General features: G+C 48.1%; 2 protein-coding genes across 3 annotated transcripts in view; one reads left to right on the forward strand and one right to left on the reverse strand.

Annotated features, from left to right (window-relative positions):
• MCPH1 (microcephalin 1) overlaps window positions 1–21,322 on the reverse strand; it is a 211,819-nt gene that overhangs the window by 45,038 nt on the left and 145,459 nt on the right.
• The window catches only part of ANGPT2 (angiopoietin 2), a 58,671-nt gene continuing 54,204 nt past the window's right edge, over window positions 16,856–21,322 (forward strand). The window contains exon 1 of one of the 2 annotated variants that reach the window (XM_059049472.2): window positions 16,856–17,774. In XM_059049472.2, coding sequence (XP_058905455.1) covers window positions 17,487–17,774 — 288 coding nt within the window. In that variant the 5' untranslated portion in view covers window positions 16,856–17,486. The remainder of the gene's footprint in view (window positions 17,775–21,322) is intronic. The other variant, XM_059049473.2, reaches the window with a different exon arrangement.

Consider the following 21,322-nt stretch of genomic DNA (forward strand, 5'->3'; position numbering starts at 1 on the left):
GATCAAAGAGAAACCCAAGGCAACGACAGGGGGTGACTGCTTTTATCCCTCAATTGTGCTCTTCTGGGTTCGATTCATGTGTTCTGTTCAACTGCCCTTCTGGGTCCCACGGTTACAAACAGTACCGGGTCATTAGATTTCAGGACGGCAAGTAAGTACTGCCGGCAACTGTATCCCCTCCTTAAAAACCAAAGAAAGTCACGCAGCTATGGACTGGGAGGGAGTGACTGAAGTTACACTCAGCGTACCGAAGTATCTATCGCACGCGCAGCTGTGACACGCTGGGTAGTGTCACACCCTCTGGGGAAGTCACTTTGCCTTCCTGCATCTTTGTTTTCTATCTGTAAACGAGGGCTCTTTCTCAGTCTCTCCAGCTCTGAGATTCTTTCGGTTTAATGCGATAAGGGGCCATAAGCTGAAACAAGCAAGTGCCATAGCCCTTGATACCAGTTCACGTCTGAATTACCGCGCGACCAACGAAGAGCAGCCCTGGCGGGCACCGCGTCGTCTCAGGAGGACGGGGGGCCCTTTTCTGTGGTTGGCTGGCATCTGAGCACCCTTGCTTGCTGCCACGGCCCCCACCTCATGAGCCTTGGTGGCATGTAGGGCCGCCTGCCCACCGTGCGGCCTGAGGACGCCAGGATCTCACCTGCCCAGCTCACTTGGCTGCTAGGGTCCAGGTGAGCAGCCAGACTGAGCCAAGTCCACCCACCCACCTAGGGGCTGGGATCTGATGCCAGTGACCCAGAGCAGCGGGCAGGGGGCGAGGCTCTCGGCGAGGGCGGAAGGACCCAGCTCGGACCTGGGGCTGCTGGCTGGTGCCGGCTGCACATCTGTGGCTCCTGCCTGGGTAGCGGGGAAGTGACACCTCCCCGGGCCAGTCTGGGTGGGAGCCGTCTGTGGCTTCAGCTACACAGCCTCAGTACTGTTGTTATTAGTTTTAGAACTACCCAGTATTTTTTCAAAACATTCCATTTTTACATAAAGCAGAAAGCATCAGTTTCCCTCACTCATAAACGAAGAACCCTTTCTGCAACTGCTGGTGACGTGTGCTTTCGGGACATAAAGAGCTGTCGGGTACCCTTTGCTTGTTTGTCTTATTTTGCTAAAACCATCCCATTATCTTGTTTTCTCAGTCAGGATAGTAGGCAAACCACTTGGCAAGGAGTGCTGAATTAAGGGGTGAATTTCACACCCACAGTAACAACAAAAGTATATATAAAGTGTCCAAAATCTACCTGTTAATTATACGCACAGCTCTTTTCATAAAGAAACCCGAGAGGAAAATTTTACTTCCTGCCAACGTTAGGACAGAGCGGTCTCAACACCTGAAGCCAGACCCGTGGGCAGGCTGACTGCTGCCATGTCTCAAGGGGATGGTCCCGGGTGTCGCATTCAGGAAGGCCATCTTTCTCTGATAATTAGACGCGGGCTGGGCTGGGGAAGGGCTCGGACCTACGGACCCGACGCGGCGCCCCGTGCTGGCAACGGCACTGGATTCTCCAGCTCACTTTCCCGCTCATTCCCACGGAACAGAGGCAGGGGGCAGGGGCTGCAGGTGGGTAAGCCTGAGGCCCACGAGGGTCTGGAGGAAACAAACGAGGGCCTTCTGCCCTTGGAGGCAGCTCCACCTGGGCCAGGTCCTGGTGACTGAGGCATCCCCGGTCCACCAGACTTGGCCTTCTGTCTTGGTGTGAAACATCCCAGACCCCTCACCCAACTCCCATGCTGGTTCTTGGAGGGCTGGCCCTCTGCTAGGACTTCCTGGGTCATTTCTGCTTAAAACCCATGGACTTGGCCCTGTGAAGTAGCTCCAGGAATAATCAAGTCTATGGGCCAGAGAAGCCAAACTCTACTCCTAACACCTAACCCATCTCAAACGAGCTAGAATTAGAATTTGAACCATACGAGGCGTCATCTGTCTTTTCCGTTCATCTTGCCGGCTTCCCCTGAGAAGCCACACATCTCCTCAGGCCCTGAAATGGGCTCAGGTTTGTCACTGAGAACCTGTCAGATGGGTCTGTTTACCCTGAACTCTCCCTCTCTGTGGATGACAGAGCTTTTGAAATTGTTAGCGCCCCTGGGTTGCAGATGCCCGAAGTATGCATCTTGCATGCAGCGTTTTGGTTCCTGACTGAGTTACATTAATTCTATCCTTGCTATTTTCTCCCACCTATATTGGCATTTTGGTAGTAATGAACTAGTCTATTCTGGAAAAGAAGGGGGAAAACTCCAATTAAATGTGAGATTTTAGATTGTGTTTATAGAATGATCCAGAAGTATTTTTCTCTTTTAATCGTTAAAGCACTTAATAATATTCTAAAAAAAAAAAAAAAAAAAAGGCGTAGAAAAGTTGGAAAATAGCTCTTATGTTCTGAAAACAGTAATATTTTAAGCCCTAAACAAGCACATTATAGAAAGGGATTTCCCAAAGTTTTATGCTTCAAGCCTTTTATTGTTTTCTCACTTTTCTTTTGCCAACTCAAATGTTGTTTAGAACTGATATTGGATAGCGAACAGCTGCAGGTCCTGGCTGAGTGTTTTCCTAGAAATACCACTTTGGGAAAGAATTTCCACCCTTTTCCCTCTCCCATGAGCCTTCAGAGTGGCTCAAACTTATTCCTCTCCAAGATCCTGGCCCCAAAGTATATCAGGACAGTCGAGCGTCTGGGAAGCAATGCCAGGGTGGTATCTTTAGCTGTTGGTGAAAGGAGAGGCCACTTCTGATTTACCCGGAGGGTGAGTGAGGGTCTCCCCAACACGGCAGGAAAATCCTCATTTCCAATTCAGAAATAGGAGCTATTCTGCGTCTCATGGGAGGGTTCTCACGCAAAGGGGACCTTGGTGACACCCAGTCTTGGGCTGGTTTGGCTTGTTTGTACAGCTACTTTGACAGCAGGTGGAAGACATAGATTCTGGACTAATTAGGCCCTGGATCACTTAGATCCTGCAAAGGAAATTCACGAGAGTCATGCTAAGCTCTTTCTAGACTGTAAGAGAATCAAGAATTCCTTAGTTTTTTTTTTTTTTTTTTTTTTTTTACAACTAGCACAGTCTTTCATATTTGTTGAATTGAATAAAAGGAAAAACATTGAAAACTGATAGGTTATAATAATATTATTGTGTTTGGTCACCTACTAAACTGCAGTTTTATAGCGGCTGTTGAAAAGAAGCTCTAGAAATGTTTTCAAACATATGGACACCAAGGGGGAAAAGCGGGGGGGCGGTGGGATGCATTGGGAGACTGGGACTGACATGTAGACAGTAATATGTACAAAATAGATAACTAACAAGAACCTGCTGTATAAAAATAAAATAAAATTCAAATAAAAAAATAGAAATGCTTTTTTTAAAAAAAATTATTTACTTTTGGCTGCTTTGGGTCTTCGTTGCTGCGCGTGGGCTTTCTCTAGTTGCGGCGAGTGGGGGCTACTCTTCACTGCAGTGCGCGGGCTTCCCACTGCGGTGGCTTCTCTTGCTGGGGAGCACGGGCTCTAGGCACGCGGGGTCCAGTAGCTGTGGCTCACAGGCTCCAGAGCGCAGGCTCAGTAGTAGTGGCTCATGGGCTTAGTTGCTCCGCGGCACGTGGGATCTTCCCGGACCGGGGTTCGAACCCATGTCCCCGGCATTGGCAGGCGGATTCTTAACCACTGTGCCACCGGGGAAGCCCAACAGAAATGTTTTGAACAGGGGCAGCAAGGTAAGCACATAGAGTCTTAAAAGTTATCCTGAAGGACAACACTTTCTTTTCGATGTTAGCTCTAGTACGTTTATTAGACACTCAGTCATGCTCTGTGCATTCAGAATCTGTGAATGTGCTTATTTGGGGCCAATTTACTCTGTATCAGGTGCTGTGCGTGTGATAATTTCATTCAACGTGGAGGTGTTTACCTGCATTTTTAGAGGCCTCATTCATATGCAACAGGATCCAGAGAAAATGAGGTGGTAGGACAGAGGCCCCACAAAAAAACTCCAGCAGGACCTCAGTTTAAAGGACAGAAGGCTGCCAATAAGGCGGCCATGGCACAAGCACTGCAGATGGTCTGAGGGAAAGGCACCCAACTACTTAGAAAAGACTTGGCCCAAGGACTGGCGCCAACCTCCCAGCATCCAGGCCGCCCCCCCTGCAACAGGAGAGCAGGGTGGCTGGGACGGAGGGGAGAATCCTGCACTTCGTCCAGAGTGGGATCCACTGGCAGGACCCTCGGCTCGGTGGGGAAGGAGGCCTGTCACAGCGGGCAGCTGAGATAGAGAATCTGCAGGATGGGGGCGTGGCTCAGATCTCATCTGTATAGGCAGTTGTCTCTGGGCAGGTGTGGCTGGGGGTGAACGCACAGGTGCCATGTGGCAACAGCAGCAGCAACCGAAGGAGGTGCGGCCTCGGGCTTCAACGAGTTCACGGTCAGTGGGGGTAATGAGCCATTGTCAAGGAGCCTCACTGTACCACCAGTGTGGACAGATAAGGGGCCTTCCAAAGGGTGGCCTCCAACATCCTTCCTGCAGACCCGAGGGAGGATTCCTCTAGGAAGTGGCGCTGGGCCTCCAGGAAGGAGGACAGCCTTACATAAGGGCGGATGCAATTAAAGAGCCTTAGGATTTCTAAGAAATTGTTCTACTGTTGCAAAATGAAGCTTGGCATGGTTACCACCACATTAAAATATCTGGGCTGCCTGGATTTTCCCCCCTGTTAGATTAAATAGCAAGCAAAACCACCAAATACTTAACAGTTTTTGGTGAAGGCTGCAAGGCAGCAACAGATTTTAATTCCCTTTCTGGTAATATTTTTTTGGGGGAGCTAGGGCAGGTGTAACTAAGTACCACAAACTGAGTGGCTTAAACAACCAAAACTTATTCTGTAACAGTTCTAGAGACTGGAAGTCCAAGGTCAAGGTGTCTGCAGGGCTGGTTCCCTCTGAAGGCCGTGAGGGAGAATCTGTCCCAGCCTGTCTCCCAGCTTCCGGTGGTGGCCGGCAACCTTTGGTGGTTCTTGGTGGGTAGAAACATCACCCTGATTTCTGCCTTCATCTTCACATGGTGTTCTCCCCGTGGATACGTCTGTCTCCAAATTTCCCCTTTTCATAAGGACACCAGTCATATTAGATCAGGGCCTATCCCGCTCCGGTATGACCTCATTTTATCTAATTACATTTCCAATGACCCTATTTCCAAATAAGGCCAGATTCAGAGATATCGGGAGTTAGAACTTCAGTCAATGAATTTTTCGGGGACACAATTCAACCATAACAAAGACTCTCAAAGCAATGACAGATTTACAAAAACTTACATGCTACTAATTATATCTTGCAGTTTTTTCTTTCAATCACTTGCAACATCTCAATGACACTATGAAGTACCTTTTTACTGACCAGACTGGGTTTTTTGTTTACTATCATTCTCTATCTCTTCCAGAGCAGAAATCTAGAGAATAGCACAATATGCCAGAATCCACAGAACTGGCACCACTGAAACTCCAAGGGTCAAGGTGGAGGGAGGCTACTTAGCTACTTAATTTTATCTAGAAACACCTAGACTGTTAAGATTTACACAATTTACAAAGCTGTTGTTTTTCATTATTTTCATATACTACTTAATATTAGTTAAGATTATTTAACGAAACTGGCACTAATATTGATCACGAAAATAGGTCTTGCTGCTTCCAGCTCAGATCACTCTCTTGGGCTTCAGACCTACGTGTTCAACAGCAAAACTCCACCTGGGTGTTACACAACCACTTAAAACTGGGGTTGTACAAAGGGGTGAAAGGGTTAGACTGAAGTTCTAACTCCCGGTATCTCTGAATCTGGCCTTATTTGGAAATAGGGTCAATGGAAATGTAATTAGATAAAATGAGGTCATACTGGAGCAGGATAGGCCCTGATCTAATATGACTGGTGTCCTTATGAAAAGGGGAAATTTGGAGCTCTCATGTGTCACCAGGCAGCCAGCTGCCAGCAGCATCCATCTCTTACTCCTTTATCCAGGCTTGTTATTATCCTGTTGGTCATTCACTGGAATTTTGGAATCTGTAGCTTGGTGTCTCTCATCATTTAGGGACAATGTCTAGCCACTGTCTCTTCACATACCGTCTGCCCTGTTCTCTCTCTGTCCTCCTCCTGGAGTTTGGTTAGACCTTCTCACTCCATCCTTCAGGTCCCTCCCCTTCCTTCCTAGTCCCCATCTCCTTGTGACTCTGCCGTTCTCAGGATACTTCTTTTGATTTATCTTTTAGCTCAGTGAGTCTCTCTTCATATGTGTCTAATGTCTGTTAAGCATGATCTTTGAATTTTAAAGTTCAATTATTGTATTTTTTTTTCTTTATGTTTCTTTTAAAATCCACAAGATTTTTTCTACTTTAGTTTTCTGCCTCTTTTAGGTATTTACAAAATTTAATTTTATATCTTTAAGCATGGTGTTACGGGTTGAATTGGGACCCTCCAGAAGATATAAGCCCTAACTTCCAGCACCTCAGAATGTGACCTTGTTTGGAAACAGAACTGATGCAGATGTAACTACTTAAGGTGAGGTCATGATGGCATAGGGTGGGGCCCTAGTCCAACCTGACTGGTGTCCTTACAGGAAGAGGGACACGTAAGGACACACAGACACATGCACAGGAGGACGTCATGTGGTGATGAAGGCCAGAGAATGGAAAGGTGCAGCTGAAAGCTAAGGCATGCCGAAGATCGCCAGCAGACCACCAGAAGCCAGGAAGGGCAAGGAAGGACTCCTCTGACAGGCTTCAGAGGGAGCATGGCCCTGCCAATGCCCTCATCTCAGACTTCCAGTTTCCAGTACTGTGACATAATACATTTCTGTTGCTTTAGGCCTCCCAGCTTGTGCAATAGTCTGCTCACCATATCCACAGGCTCTGCATCCACAGGTTCAACCAGCTGGGAGTTAAAGATATTCAGGCAATAGAAATTCAAGAAAGTTCCCAAAAGCAAGACTTGAATTTGTTGTGTACTGGGAACTGTTTATGTAGCGTTTACACTGTATTCGGTAATATAAGGAATCTAGAGATGACTGAAAGTATATGGGAGGATGCGTGCAGGTTATGTTCAAATACTATGCTGTTTTATATAAGGGACTGGAGCGTATACAGATTGTGGTGCCTGCAGCGGGTCCTGGGACCATTCTCCCAGGGATACCAAGGGATGACTGTATTTACGGCAGCCCTAAGAGACAAATACAGTAAGTAAGGATCCTCATTTTATGAAATGTCGCCAACAGCTTCCAATCACGAAGCCCTTGCCAGTCTCTTTTTGCTATTCTTTCTGCTGACACTTGCTAGCGATACATTTTCCTGTACGCTCATTTAGTCTGTCTACGAGTCGCTCATTTTCCTTGGGAGATTATCTGTAAGAATTTGAGACCTATGGTGAAGGTGCATTCTTTTAGAAAGGATTCACATTTGCCATGGAACTGGGATATGGGGAGGAGTTAAGAGCACCAGCTGGGGACCACTTTAGAAAAATGCTCCAGGGCTGCAGGTTCTTTCGGACCACCTAATTTTTACTGTAAAACTAAAAGGGTGAGCTAGTGGCTAGCGGTCCACCCCCCCCCCCCTCTACCCCATTCTATTTAACATCAGGTCCGCCTCTGTTCTGTTTTCTTGCATTCTTTGCAGAGGTGGGGTGGACAGGTTTACTCCTGCCTCCCCGGGTGCTGCGGGTGGAGTCCTCTGGGGTCCCACCATCATGGAAGGAAGTCTCTCAGACTCTCCACCATGTAGGTCCCTGGCCTCTGGCTCCCCCCCCCCCCCGCCCGCCGCCACCCACTGAGGCCCGGGTTTGCCAGCTGTTTAACATCCCACTCGAGGCACTTGGTTCCTGCCTCCACTTAAATTTAAGCCTGATGTCTTCTTATCATCTTATCATCACACTGATGCTGTTAAAGTGATTTTGAAATTATTTTACCCAGAATTTTTAGTTAAGTGGAAGAATCAACCCCAATACCAAACCAGCCCCATCACTGGAACCTGCAGGGCCAATCAACCTGGTGCCGCTGACTCTCCCTGTCACACCCTCTTGGCCCTGGGTTGATGTTCTAGTTCAGGCACCTGAGTCAGCACGTAGTTTCTCCCCAGGTCTCCCTCCGACCTCACTCTGCATGGCTCTCCAGGCGCCTCTCAATAGCAGGCTAGTCTACTCCCTCGGGGGAAAGTCCAAATGCCTGAGCGGATGCTTTTGAGCTAGTTCCTGTGGGGTCTCCAGGGTTCCCGCCTTCCCTGGCTCTTTGCTGAATTACAGAGTTAATTTCCCATCCGTTCCACGGTCTCCTATTTACTGCACTAGCTTTCCACCACCTGGAATGTAACTTCCTTCACTTCTAGTCTCTTTATTTTGAGGGAGGGACGAGAAGGCTCTTTTTAAATAAGTGAGGCATTGAGGTCTAGACAATCGCTGAAAGTATTTCTGGCTGTTCACTCCATCCAGGAGCCTTCCCCACGGGGCACTCTTGCCCGGTTCCAGGCAGGATCACCACGGAGGTGTCACGGCACCGTCCCTGCGTGTTGGGAAGTAGAGCTACCTCATTAAGGCTCTACCAACTTGCTAAGAACAGGGTTAGGTCTTCTAAACTCATCTTTACAGACGTGGACAGCACAGACCTCTACTTTTTCTACTGTTGGAATGGTATGCCTTCACTCATTTGGGTAGCAACCTCACCACCAGATGATAGAGAAACAGCTTCTGGCTCTGTGTGTGCTAAACAAACGCTTAAAAGTATTTTTCACTGAGTGTGTGTGTGTGTGTGTGTGTGTGTGTGTGTGCGTGCACGCGCGCGCACAGTAGGTGTTTAACGTCTGGTGTGGTCTTCTTTTGCACTAAAATTACAACGAAAGCATTCTGGGTTGTGTATTAGTCGCTACTGATTTATGTCCTAAATTGCCTATCATTTGTATTAATGACTTTAATAACAACATGGATAATTTTGCCTGCTACCTGATACGAGGCCAGTAGAGGGAGCAGGTGAGTAATACAAGCAGATTTGATGTGTATTTTATAGGTATATCATCTCTGGCAGCTTTTTGTTAATTTTTATTGTAGTCAAGCAAGACTTTTTGACCTATAAATTAAAAAGGCCGCTGAAAGATACATCGGGATTTTGAGGAAAGGTAAATTATATATATATATTTTTTTTCTGTAAATATTCTACTAGAACAGTTTTAGGGCTTTCAAAAACTATTGTTGAAAGTTTTTTTCTTGAGGGAAACAGATGCCAGGAACTAGGTATCTTAATCCTGCTATAAATGTCCTCTCTTCACAGGCTTTTGTACAGCTTACTTCCTTTCATTTTTTCTTTTGTATCAGTCTTTCTTTGAATTTAGACCCTTTCCTTAAAATGAAACACTTTGGGAAGTACAGTTCATTACGAAAGGAGGACCAAAGAAATTGCTTGAGATAAGGGTTAAGAGAAAAAGTAGAGCATATACATATGAGATTATTAGGAAAGACTTAAATCATCTGGTAGATACCATAATTAGATTCATGGAGGAACAGGAATGGTGGGGGGTATTTTTATACACTTGAATGCAAACATCACTTCCTTTTATGCATAACTATTTCTTATAATTCTTCAAAAATGACTTTTAGGAAAAAAAAAAGACTTTTAGTACAAATAACTCCATAATCAAGCCTAATTTCCCACAGGAAGATCTTTTATATCAAGTCAGTTAGACAGACAGGAATACCAAAAGGGGGTCATGTGCTTTTACTTCTTTTGACTTCTTTGACATAAGCAATTTTATTTATGTTAACCTATAACCAAGAGAGATAATATATCTTGATGGAAATAACACACATGACATTTTTATCTCTCTTATTTTAAAAGGTTTCTCAGTAATTAAGATAAAATTTTTATAAATTTAGATTACACAAAGATTAATCTAGATGGCATTAGGCCACTTTCAAGAGAAAATTCATCCTGAGAGGAATCTGGATAGTTCTTCAGTAGGATGGTTATGACAGAGAGACCAGACACAGTTTTCACAAAGGCAACAGGATCTGAATTCCCTACAACTTTGCTGAAATGAATTTAGGAACATTTAACATAAAATCATTGCTCAGAAGCCCACCTCAAAACCTCTGGTGACTAACAACAGTGTTAGTCAAAGGAAAGATATTATTGACTTTTCGTTGCTCATATGGGCAAAACAGTAATCACTGACATCAATCCACTGGAAGGGAGTGTTTAGCATTTTTTTTCTGTGTACGGGCAGAAAACAGGACACAGAATTACTGGCAAAAAATATTATCAGGCTAATGCACTCATCTATTGTTTTAGAATTTCATCCACTGCCTTTTTAAAGTTATGACTTATATCTTGACCTTTTAGGCATTTTTTTTTGACGCAAAGATAAAATATTCCACAAAAATATTGGATGAAAATATTTAAAAATCAAACGGCGTTTGCGATAACTTCATGTTACCAGGAGAATTATATAAACTAAAATATTCCTAAAAATTCAGGGAATTCACGATGAAATCTTAAAAAAAAATAGTAACTTGGATATTTCCCAAGTTTCTAGCAAATAAAAAGATTTTTGGCTTGTCAAGTCCTTAAGGTTACATATTGTATACAATGTGGCTTTACAAAACAAACTTTCTTGAGCAGATGCTGTGCTGGTTCATGGCCATACAAACTGTAAAAGATTCAGGAATCTTTTAGGTTTCCTTTAAAACAGAACAAAACAAAACTGTCTTCTCTAAATGTCTTTCAGACATAATGTCACAATAAACACTCAGATAAGTTAGAATGAATGAGTATTTGGTACCTTTTTAATTAAACTAACCTAAATAAGAATGACAGCCAATAACCTAAATAAGAATGACGAATAAAGATTTTTCTCCATATGAACTCTGATTCTTCCATCAATACTAACTCCTGACACGTAGATTCCTATGGTTCCCTGTCAAACAGAAGTTACGCAGCTGCGAGAAGGAAGATAATTGTCCCAGATAAGGCGATGGTATCTAGGCCTCTGCCCTTTACTGCCCGGCACTTACTCTGTCTGCTCCGAGAATGAAAACACGAGGGTCATGCAGGGGAAATGGCTGTTTCCCAGGAAAGGAAATTGCCTGAAAACACATCTGGCAAAGGCTTTTTCTCCTCCTCTGGCAGGCAGACACTTATTTTAACAAAATATACATTTCCTCACCTCCTGTAAAGGTGAATTCTACGGAGCCAATGCCCTATTCTAAGTGGATGACAATTTTCCTCTAAATAGAACGGGCCAGCTATTTTATGGCAAACGCTATGTATGTTTAGTTGCAACTAGCACAGGGAACTGTGCTAAACTAGGCATCATACTTCATTTCAGAAACTAAGTATTCTCAAAGGTATATCACGCTCTTGTAGCCAGCTACAACAGACGAAATTAAAGAGGCAAAGAAAGAAAAAAATTGTCAACGCCAGAAAATCAGAAAGGTGGCAAGCATGGATATATAAAGCACAACTAATGCAGTCAGACAGGAGGCTGGATTTCCAGAGATTCCGTCCTCAGTGAGTTCAATCTGACTTTAAGTCTGCATTGCCGTGTGCACTTCTGAGCGGACTATCCCCGCTCACAGATGCCACGGGTCCAGGATACTGAAGCGGGCACGCAGTGGCCCCATCTGTGACTGGCTGCCCCAGCGCAGGCGACCAAAGGCCACCAGAGGTCTGGCAGTGAAACGGGTTCTGTCTCTGGGGTGTGTGTTCGTGCAGCACAGAGGTGACAGCCAGCGTCTCCAAAGAAGGTTGATCTGTGCCATGGTAAAAGAGGAATAGAGAAACCCATTGCTTTAAATGCTCCTTAAATCCATGAATGTAAAAAAAGGCACAAGCAAGTCTGGCGGAATCCTTGTCATCTTCCCTCACGGAGCCGTGGTTTCCACGTCCGTCGTGGGGGCAAGATTTACCTTCCACGGCTACACGTGTGTGTGTTGATGTTTAGGCTTTTACTCTTTTTTCCTGTTTTTACGGTAACTTTAAGGGGCTTTCTCTCTGGTACTGTTTTCAGATCTCAACGGCTGGGGATTAGCCTTCGCAGCCTGCCAGACTCAGGGTTGAACATGGGTTCCACACGGTCGGTAGCTCTGGGGAGAGGCCGCACCAAACCTTCTGCAAAACGGCTCCAGACGCCACCTGCGGTTCTTCAGGTTCAGTTCCACAAACCTCAAAATGCAGTGGAAAGAGAGCTCTTCTGTGAATCGCCACAGAGGGAGCCCGCTTTCGGAAGCTGGAACACTCATTTTTTCCTTTTCCTTTTCGCTTCCCCCTCCCTCCCTCCCTCCTTTGCCTTTCTTTCCTTTTGGCCCGTTGTGGTGGCTTCTTCAGCTCTCAGAAACTGCTGCCCACAGTTCGGAAAAAAAAAAAAAAAAAAAAGTAGTAAGAATAACTTCTTCTTTAGCAACAGTTTTATGTCCAGTGAACTTCCTAATGGTTTCCCCGTGCGGCGCACACGAAGTTGTAAACATGTTGATCTAATTTAGCCGGTTTTATTGAAGAGGCCGGAACGGAGAGGCAGACGAGTGAGTTGCCTCTGAAGCCCCTCCAGCCCCAGCCTGCCAGGGGCCCGGAGCCCCAAGTAGCCCGACGGCCGGAAAGCGGCCCGGCCTCGCCTCGTGGGGCATTTCGGCACTGCGAGCTCCTCCGACGTCACCGCAGCACTTTCCAGAACTGAAGCCCGAGCCGGCCCCAGCGCTGGCCCCAGTCCCTGTCTCCAAGGCCTGCGGCCGGCGGCGAGAGGACGGCGGACACCGCGCTGCGTGATGGGGGCCGGGCAGGTGTGAGACGGGGCCCGGGGACGAGCCCAGACGTGATGGAGAGGGACCCTGGCACCGGATGTCACCCGATGCGGGAGGCCAGGGCGCCTCTCCGAGCGCGTCCGGGCGGTGAGCCCGTGTCTCCCGATCAGCTACGGGCTTCCGGCGGGGACCGCGACCGCCGCGCCGGCTCCTCGGAAGGCAGGAGCGCCCCCGGCCCCGCCGCCCCGGGCCAGCGGGGCCCCTGCCGGCCCCTCCTTCGCCGGGCCGCGTGCGTGTGCCGGTCGGTACCGAGTACCGGCCCGGCCCCCCGGGAAGAGCAGAGAGCCCGCAGGCGACCCCAGATCCCGCCCGGTGCCCCACGCCCCGGGGGGCCGCCCGCCCCCCTTCGCACTGCTGTACGGCCGGCACCGCGTCTCGCTTCCTGGCTTCTGGGGCCGCCCTGACGCGGAGCGCGCCTCCCAGGCGGCTCTGGCTGGGCCGGAGCCTCCCGAAGGCTGGGGGGTCGGCCGGCTGCCGCGATCCAGACAGAAGCGGGGCCACGTCGACATCTGAGCTGCACTGGCGGGGCCATGGCCGGGGGGAGACGCTCGGGCTCTGGGGCCACGTTACGCCTTCGGTGCGACAGGGCCCACTGACGCGGACGGGCCGTCGTCCACGTGCTCTGCAAGGCTGACCTCCTTCTTTCAGGGAAGAGGGCCACGTGGTCTTTCGGGCGCCGTCAGATGAAGGTTTTACCCCACGGTGGCAAAGCGTAAGAGCAGAACTTGAGGCCGTGCGTGCTAAGGTGATTAGATGGGCGCCTCCGAAACTTCGGCTGATGACACACAGCACGGGGGAGAAAACAAACGTTATTGAGAAAATAAACAGCACCACACACAGCTGTTCAGCAGAACTGTTAGGACAAAAAAAAAAAAAAAAAATTGGTTGGGCAGGAAGGCAGCTTCGGGGAAGGCTGTAATAATATTTCTCGTTTTATAGCCGCATCTGCCTTGAGCGGTCCTGTCGGCAAGTCACTGAAGGAAACTCAAGATTCTCTTTGAAACCGAACAGCCCCGAGAACCACAGTCAAGGCTGCTAAAGTTTAGCCTCCATCCCTAGGCCTGGATGGAAGCAGCCTGCAGCTGCCGGTTGCCTGGTGCTTAGGAAACAAACAAGGACGGGGGTGGGGGGGGCGGACCCGTAAGCGAGGGGGGGCGGCCTCCCCGCCGGTCTGCCCTCAGAGCCCCCCGCCCAGCTCTGCCCCCGTCGGGGGTCTCCCGCGGGTCCTCCCACGCCGGCCACAGCGGACTGGCGCCCCGCCTCTAGGCTTCCCCGGTGCCTCCTCGCTGCGGCCCCGCGTCCGGCCCTGACTCCGGGAGGCAGCGGCTTCTGCTTGGGGCCCTGCCCGCGCTGGCCCTGCACAGGTGGGCTGTGTACCCTGCGGTCCGTTCACCGCGTGCGTCTGCCCCGCCTTACAGTTTAGATCCGGCTTCGAAGTGGCCAAACGCTCCTGCCCCTTCCCTAAGTCCCTTATCCCTGGCCTGTCTCCCACTCCCCGACTCTGGAAGAAGCCGGGCGGGGCTCGAGACATGGGAGGCCCCCTGTTTACACTGGCTGTGCCTTGAGAGTGGCCTTGCGACCAAGTCACAGCCCCTGGCGACTCCCTCTGGTCAGCCGACTACAGCCCGTGGTCCCTTTGGAACGGCCGGCGAGCTAAGAGTGGTTTTCGCGTTTATAAAAGGCTGAAAAAACATCCAGAGACCATTTCACGATGTCAAAATGATACCAAATTCAAATTTCAGTGTCCACGAAGAAAGCTTTGTCGGAACACAGGCACCTCCCATGGTTTGTGGATCGTCTCCGGCAGCTTCCACGCTGTGACGGCAGACTTGAGGCGTCGTGACGGAGCCCGTGTGACCCGCACACCTGAAATATTTACTAACTGACCCTTTACAGAGAACGTTTGCCAACCCCCCAACCCCCGGTCTAGCCAGAGCCCCCCCCCCCTCAACTCCTGGGTAAGAATTTCCGTGTAGGTACCTACAAAGAGCTGCTCACTGCACACCTGACCTTGAGAGGATGGATAAGGAACATCCAAGCCAACTGCCCGCAGGACCAGTGCCCTTGGGAGCAACGCTGTCTTCCTGCTGGGCGTTCCCAGCATCCTCTCACCACACCTCGGTGGTGAGGGGGCCTCCCTCCCTCTATCTGCGCCTGACACTCTGTCATGTTCCCCAGAAGACAAGGAGTATTTGTGGCACGCGCTCTTCCTGTGCCTTCTTTTTAAACCACCATACATCTGCCTGGGAGGCAGACGGATGATTTTTAAAACCACGTATGCAAAATTAATGCCTTATAATATGCGCTTTCAAACGAGGAGGAAACTTAGAAGAAAAAAGGTGCCCCCCGTGTCTCTGCTTCATGTTCGGCCAGAGAATAAAACGGTTATAATACCTGATGGTGCAAGAGCTGATTTTCATTTAATGGGAAGTGCTGATAAAGAAAGGAGAGTAATATGCCTAAGTGACATGCATTATTCCGTTATCGTGATAACTCTATAAAGGTGCTACTGAGAAGGAAGCATCTCATTTCACAGGTGGGGACACTGAGGCTTAGAGAAGTTAAGCACTTGCTGCAGAGCTCAGTGAATCAGGGTTCTAACACCCGTCCCGTCTTCAAATCCTACGTGCGTCCGCCTGCAGTTAGCAGTCTGAATGAGTATATCTTCTTTAACTCGTTGTTCCTTTAGTGGAAACGATGTGCCAGCATCAGGTTCTAGCTTTCCTGCGCCACTGAGCCCTTTGAGAGTCTGGGGAAGTCTACAAACCCCTTCTCAGAAAATGACACGGGCTGTTTTATTTGGAGATTAAACAACAGGATCTTGGGATCGATCAAATGACAATGTAGTGCTGAGTGCCGTAATAGCTTGAGATATCGTCATAAAAACATCTGCAACTCCTATTTGTGAGAAAGCAATAGCTATTGACCACTGTTGTTTGTGACCTAGTCACAGCTAAGAGCAGGGCTATATTTCAGTGAGCCTTCAGTGAAAAATAAAGATGTCTTGTCCTGTCGAAGTTCGTGGACCCCAGGAATTCTGTCTGGGGACCTTGGGTCAAGAACCCCTGCTTCTGGAGGTAACCTCGGAGCGAGGCCATGCATAGGAGGGACGTTTTTAAAGGTACAATGAGGCCTCTTGAAACACTTCACTATACAAATCTCAGTCATCCAAGAATTAAAATCATAAAGTCCCCTGAACTCTGATCTCGCGTGATTAGACTGACCCTGGCTTTATGGATGGATGAGGTCCATCGGGTCAGTGCTGAACAGGCTGCCACTGCCTGGAGAGAAACCTCGTGCACTGAGGCATTAAGAGACCACCGCACAAGCCGTCCCCCCACACCCGGCTGCCTCCTTGCACGAGCTGGCTGGTGAGTAAGCACGCTGTCAATCTCCGAAGCGTTAAGCTTCAGCCACTGAAGGAAGTACCCTGGAGGGTTTACGGAGCCACAGAATTGAAACAGAAAAATCTTGGGAGTTAATGCAACCCTTGAATTTGACAGATGAGGACTTTATAGCTTAACTAAAAAGAAGTGATTTGCCTGAGTCCAACACTGAGCGGGACTGATTTAGTTGATCCTGGATAATGTGTTACAAAATGACGGGATTTGAGCAAATCCTGACCTAACGAAGGAGAAGTTTAGTATGCCTCTCTCAACCTCCTCTTATTTAAATCCTGATTCCTCTATGGATTATAATTTAGCGGGCCATTAATCAGTCCAGTACATTTTAAGTTTACTTTGAATACTGAAGTGGATAGTTTGCTTCAAAGATGAAATGTCAGAGCTCAGAAACTGACTTTCCCAACACGATTTAATAAAGCGAGATGTTCCTATCCAACTGTTTTAAGATGACAGTTTTGCATACTTGGCTGACAGTTCAAAAATCAAGCAATACCCACGAAACTATTTTCCCTGTGAAAAGGCAAAGCGTTTACAAGAGCGAGACTTCTTCCTCTTTGTTTGTAATAACAAAAATAAACCAAAGTCCTGACATATTTGTAGTATTTTTATTCCTAAAGGAAAAAACAGGAACTTTCATTGTACTTTCAAGTTACTGCCCCCGACAGTTTACCAGCTTAGCACTGTGAAGTCAGTTTCAGACACAGGAGACCGACAAGCTCTCTCTAGGAAATACTCAATTAGGGTGGTGCCTCTGAAATACCCAGGGGTCCTGTAACTGATCGGCGTTTCCCAGAGGGTTTCTGCAGCATACAGTCCTGGTTGGACAGTACACATCATGCAGAGACTTTTCCTGTGGCCTGGCTAGTGACCCCCTACAGGAAGATAACGGACAAGCCGGGAGGGCGGAGCTGCCAGCTCCACATGTCTGGCTGCTGTTATCAACTTATCATATAAGGAAAGGAAAGTGATTGATTCGGATCCTGACACCAGAGAATCTGGGGGAAGAGAGACAAAGGCGCGTTGAGGCTGCTCTGTAAGGCGAATGCAGCCCTCGGGAGGCAGCGGGATTGTTCCTCCTCCTGCGATCTGACAGTTTACTGCGGGAGCGGGGAGAAGGCAGCATTCGAGATCAAGGTCACTCACTGCCGGGAAAGGAGCGAAGAGGAGACTTTCACTGATGGACCCCGGGCCAGGGCCGCAGAGCCCCGTGTCTGAGAGGGCAGCTTAGCGCCCGGGAGCCTCCCGCGCCCTGACGTCTGCTGAGCTGGTGGTTTACTACCGACAGCGAGAAAGAATGTGGCAGCTCGTTCTGCTCGCTCTGAGCTGTGACCTGGGCTTGGCCGCAGCCTACAGCAACTTTCGCAGGAGCCTGGACAGCGTCGGGAAGAGGCAGTACCAAGTTCAGCACGGCTCCTGCAGCTACACGTTCCTCCTGCCCGAGGCGGACAACTGCCGCTCGCCCCCCGGCGCCTACGCGCCCAACGCCGTGCAGAGGGACGCGCCGCTCGACTACGACGACTCCGTGCAGAGGCTTCAGGTGCTGGAGAACATCATGGAGAACAACACCCAGTGGCTCATGAAGGTAGGCGGCCGCCGCCCCTCGTGCACGGCTCCGGCCGGGGCTCAGGCGCAGCAACCGGCCTGGCGGGGCGGGGAGGGGGCGCTGGGAGCAGGCGCGAGCCGGGGGCTGACGCCTCCGAACGAGCGGCCACTTGCTGCAGCCGCCCTGCCGCGTGAAGTGGTCGGGGGTGAAAAGTGACAAGGATTTCTGGAAGGGAGTGCCGGGGCCCACGGAGGGAAGCCTCTGCGGTCGGGAATCCCTGCGCGCGGAGGAAGGGCGCTTCTCTGCACAGCGTGTAGGCTGTTTTGTTTGTGCGCGTACTTGCAACCCGGTGATATCCTTCACCAGGCTCCTTACAGAACCGGTTGCAGGCACGGCGGGGGGGGGGGGGGGTGTAGCTATGAGCAAAGGCAGCGCCGGAGCCAGGAAAAACGTGACCGTCACGTTAGTTATGAACGGATGGAGGGAAGTGCTTTACCAATTTCCTGAATTTATTTACTAAAATAGGTTGCGGCTCTTGGTAAACAAGAGGAAATTTGAAAAAGCAGACCTTCCATCTCTCACAACCTGGGGGGCTTTACCCCGAGGGTTTGTCATTTGTCCGTAGGGGTGGGTTTTCCAAGCGTCCGAGGGGATTGGGGCGCTGCGGCCCCTTCAGTGCCACCACGGGCTTTGAAGGTGACCCCTCGTGGGGCAGGCGTGCAGGGCATGTTGCTGCAGTTACGCCGTGACAAGACGGTCGTGTTCGCGGGGTTACCACGGTCCCACTGTTTCAGGCTTTTTATAGAGAGTTTAACTCAAATAGGACACTGAAAGCTCAGTTTTTCTTTTACAAGCCATCGTTTTCACATGGAAAGCTATTTATACAAACCCCCAAATCACCCTGGAATTTTGCTTGATATGGACTCTATATATTCTGCAGGAGGTTTAGACAGATTGCATAAATATATTCATCATTAACTATTACAATGACATCACATCACAACGCTTACACAGAAGAGAACCTGACGGTTTAAAGCCATATGGGAACTTTAACAACGAGCTGATTCCCCTCATTCAAAACTTTGCCCCTGTCTTTCACTTCACCATAAACCTTCTGTCAGGACACCTCACCTTAATCTCAGAAGAGATCTTGGCTCCGAATTTGTGTTTCTCATTAGCTCCCCTACCTTCAGAGAGGAAATGACCAAGTTATTACTCTCGTCCTGAGCTGAGATGAATGAAAGCCCTCGGCACTGCATTCAGTATAACAAGAGGGGTCGCTTCAAATCAAAGAACAGAAAACAACAAAAACGTGTCAAAAAGACTCGCCCTGTAATATGAAACTCATCAGTCGTATCTATAAGCACCATCCCTTCTGAGAAAATTCTCCAGTCATTTTCTTTCTTTTCCTAAGAAGTTCCCTTGTGGTGCTTTAAAAAATCTCCTAAAACTCATAGATGTGCAAATAGTATTGCTAAACTTAAAAAGTGTGCAGCAACACAGGCTCGAATGTTTGGGATACAAAACTGCAGCCTCAACAGCTGCCCACTCTGACTTCCCATTTCTCCCCGAGCTGTCGTGCTCCCCATGGCACAGTTAATGCCAGGGCTGACGGCCACGGTGAGAGGTGAAAGACACGTCATTCGTAGTAAACATTCTAATCTGCCCGACTGGTAAGTCCTCTCGTAAAATAAACAGTCGAGGAACATAAAAGAATGTCTTGCCAAATCAAGACCGCTAAATTGTATTTGCTTAATGAAGCCCATGTTAGGTATACCTGAAACTCCATATACAGAGCTCGTATTTCTTTCCTAGATAAATAACCCCCTTCTTTGCGATCTTTTGAGACGCGCTGTTTAAAGAAGGAAAAGGACAAGGAATTCTACATGAGGCGACCAACATTTTTCCCTTTCCAGGTTCAATCAGTAAATATTTGAACAGTATAGCACAATGGTGTTTCTAAATTCTTTCTTTAGCCATCTAGCTAAATACCACCAAGAATGACTTCATGTTTATCTTTTCTACGGGCTCAGCACCTGTCCTGTGGGCCTCTGGGGTAACGTGCACCTGAGAAAGTCGGTTTGTGCTCTCACTTGGTTTACTGGCTCCTGGTTTGGGAATGAAAGCAAAAGAGCAAACATGAAACCCACCTAAAGTGATTGAATGTAACCTCTCTGCTTGTTTTTTACTCCTGTGTTTTGTCACCTGTGATAATAAACACTGCTTTTCTCATAAGGGGGAAAATAATATGTAACGGGATGACAGATAAGCCACAATGATCAACATCACGATGAAACCCCTGCTGATAGATTATGACAGAAAGAAAAAGCACCATTCTGTGCTCTGCATATTTCCTTTTCTTTAGGGCTGCTTTTTATGATTCCATATTTCCTTTCTCTCCCTGATCAACACTAAAAATGAGAGGGGAAAAAAAAAAACAACACAAAACACTTTTAAGGTTTTAAGAAATCCTGTCAAGAAGGAAAATAAGACCAAGTTTCTGGTTAACCTCAGGGGAGATGGAAGAGCATTTCAACGTCAGAGTGGTTAGCATCCATCCCGTCAGGAGCCTGGACTAAGAAAGCTGTTTTGCACATCATCAAAAGATGCCAATCTGCCAGGCAAAGGAAGAGTCAGAATTCTGAATGAGCGCAGAGGAACATGAATGGGACAGTACAGTGAAGGCTCACTTTCTGGTTAGCGGTTAAACAAGGACAAGATAAATCGTGATAGTTAGGACACCAAACACACCACAAGGACCTACAAAGCACTATATGTCACATTCCCTTGCTAATCCTGCGACTATTCTAAACCTCTGCCCCTGTGATAGTAAACACACGTCATAAAAACTGACAAATAACTTAGCAAAATGGGTTGTATCTTGCTAGGAGGCTAGATTTTTTTTTTTTTCCCTAGATCACAAGAAACAGGGAAAGGAAATAAACAGTTATTTCACACTGATGAATACTTTAAAGTTATCAACAACTGCAAAGTCTATTGTGCTTTAAAACAGTGTTTTGAAAAAGAACGCTAATGCCTGTTAAGTTGATGTAAACATTTCCTCGTAATCCTACTTGTTTTTTTATTAACAACAGAAGCACAGGCTGGGAGCTGTAAACCTGAATTGAGATCCTTCTCTTTCTTTAAAATTAACAATACTATATCCTTTTAATAAAGTATGAGAAGTATTCATCAGCTGATGTATAGGGAACAATCCAGTTTTGCTCCTAAAAACAAAACTTGTCAATGGGAAAAACTGATGGTGAGAAGCTCAGATGAACTCAGACCGTCAGCCCCTTCCCTACCGCGGCCAGGGGCTGACTGTGTGTGTGAGAGTGTGTGTGTGTGTGTGTGTGTGTGTGTGAGAGAGAGAGAGAGTGTGAGTGGCTGTGTGTGAGTGTGTGTGTGTGAGAGTGTGTGTGGTGTGTGTGTGGCTGTGTGTGGCTGTATGTATGTGTGTGTGAATGTGTGAGAGTGTGTGTGGTGTGTGTGTGGCTGTATGTATGTGTGTGAATGTGTGAGAGTGTGTGTGAGTGTGTGTGTGTGTGAGAGTGTGAGTGGCTGTGTGTGAGTGTGTGTGGTGTGTG

Source organism: Kogia breviceps, chromosome 20 (genome assembly GCF_026419965.1).
Source record: "Kogia breviceps isolate mKogBre1 chromosome 20, mKogBre1 haplotype 1, whole genome shotgun sequence".
Lineage (NCBI taxonomy): Eukaryota > Metazoa > Chordata > Mammalia > Artiodactyla > Physeteridae > Kogia > Kogia breviceps.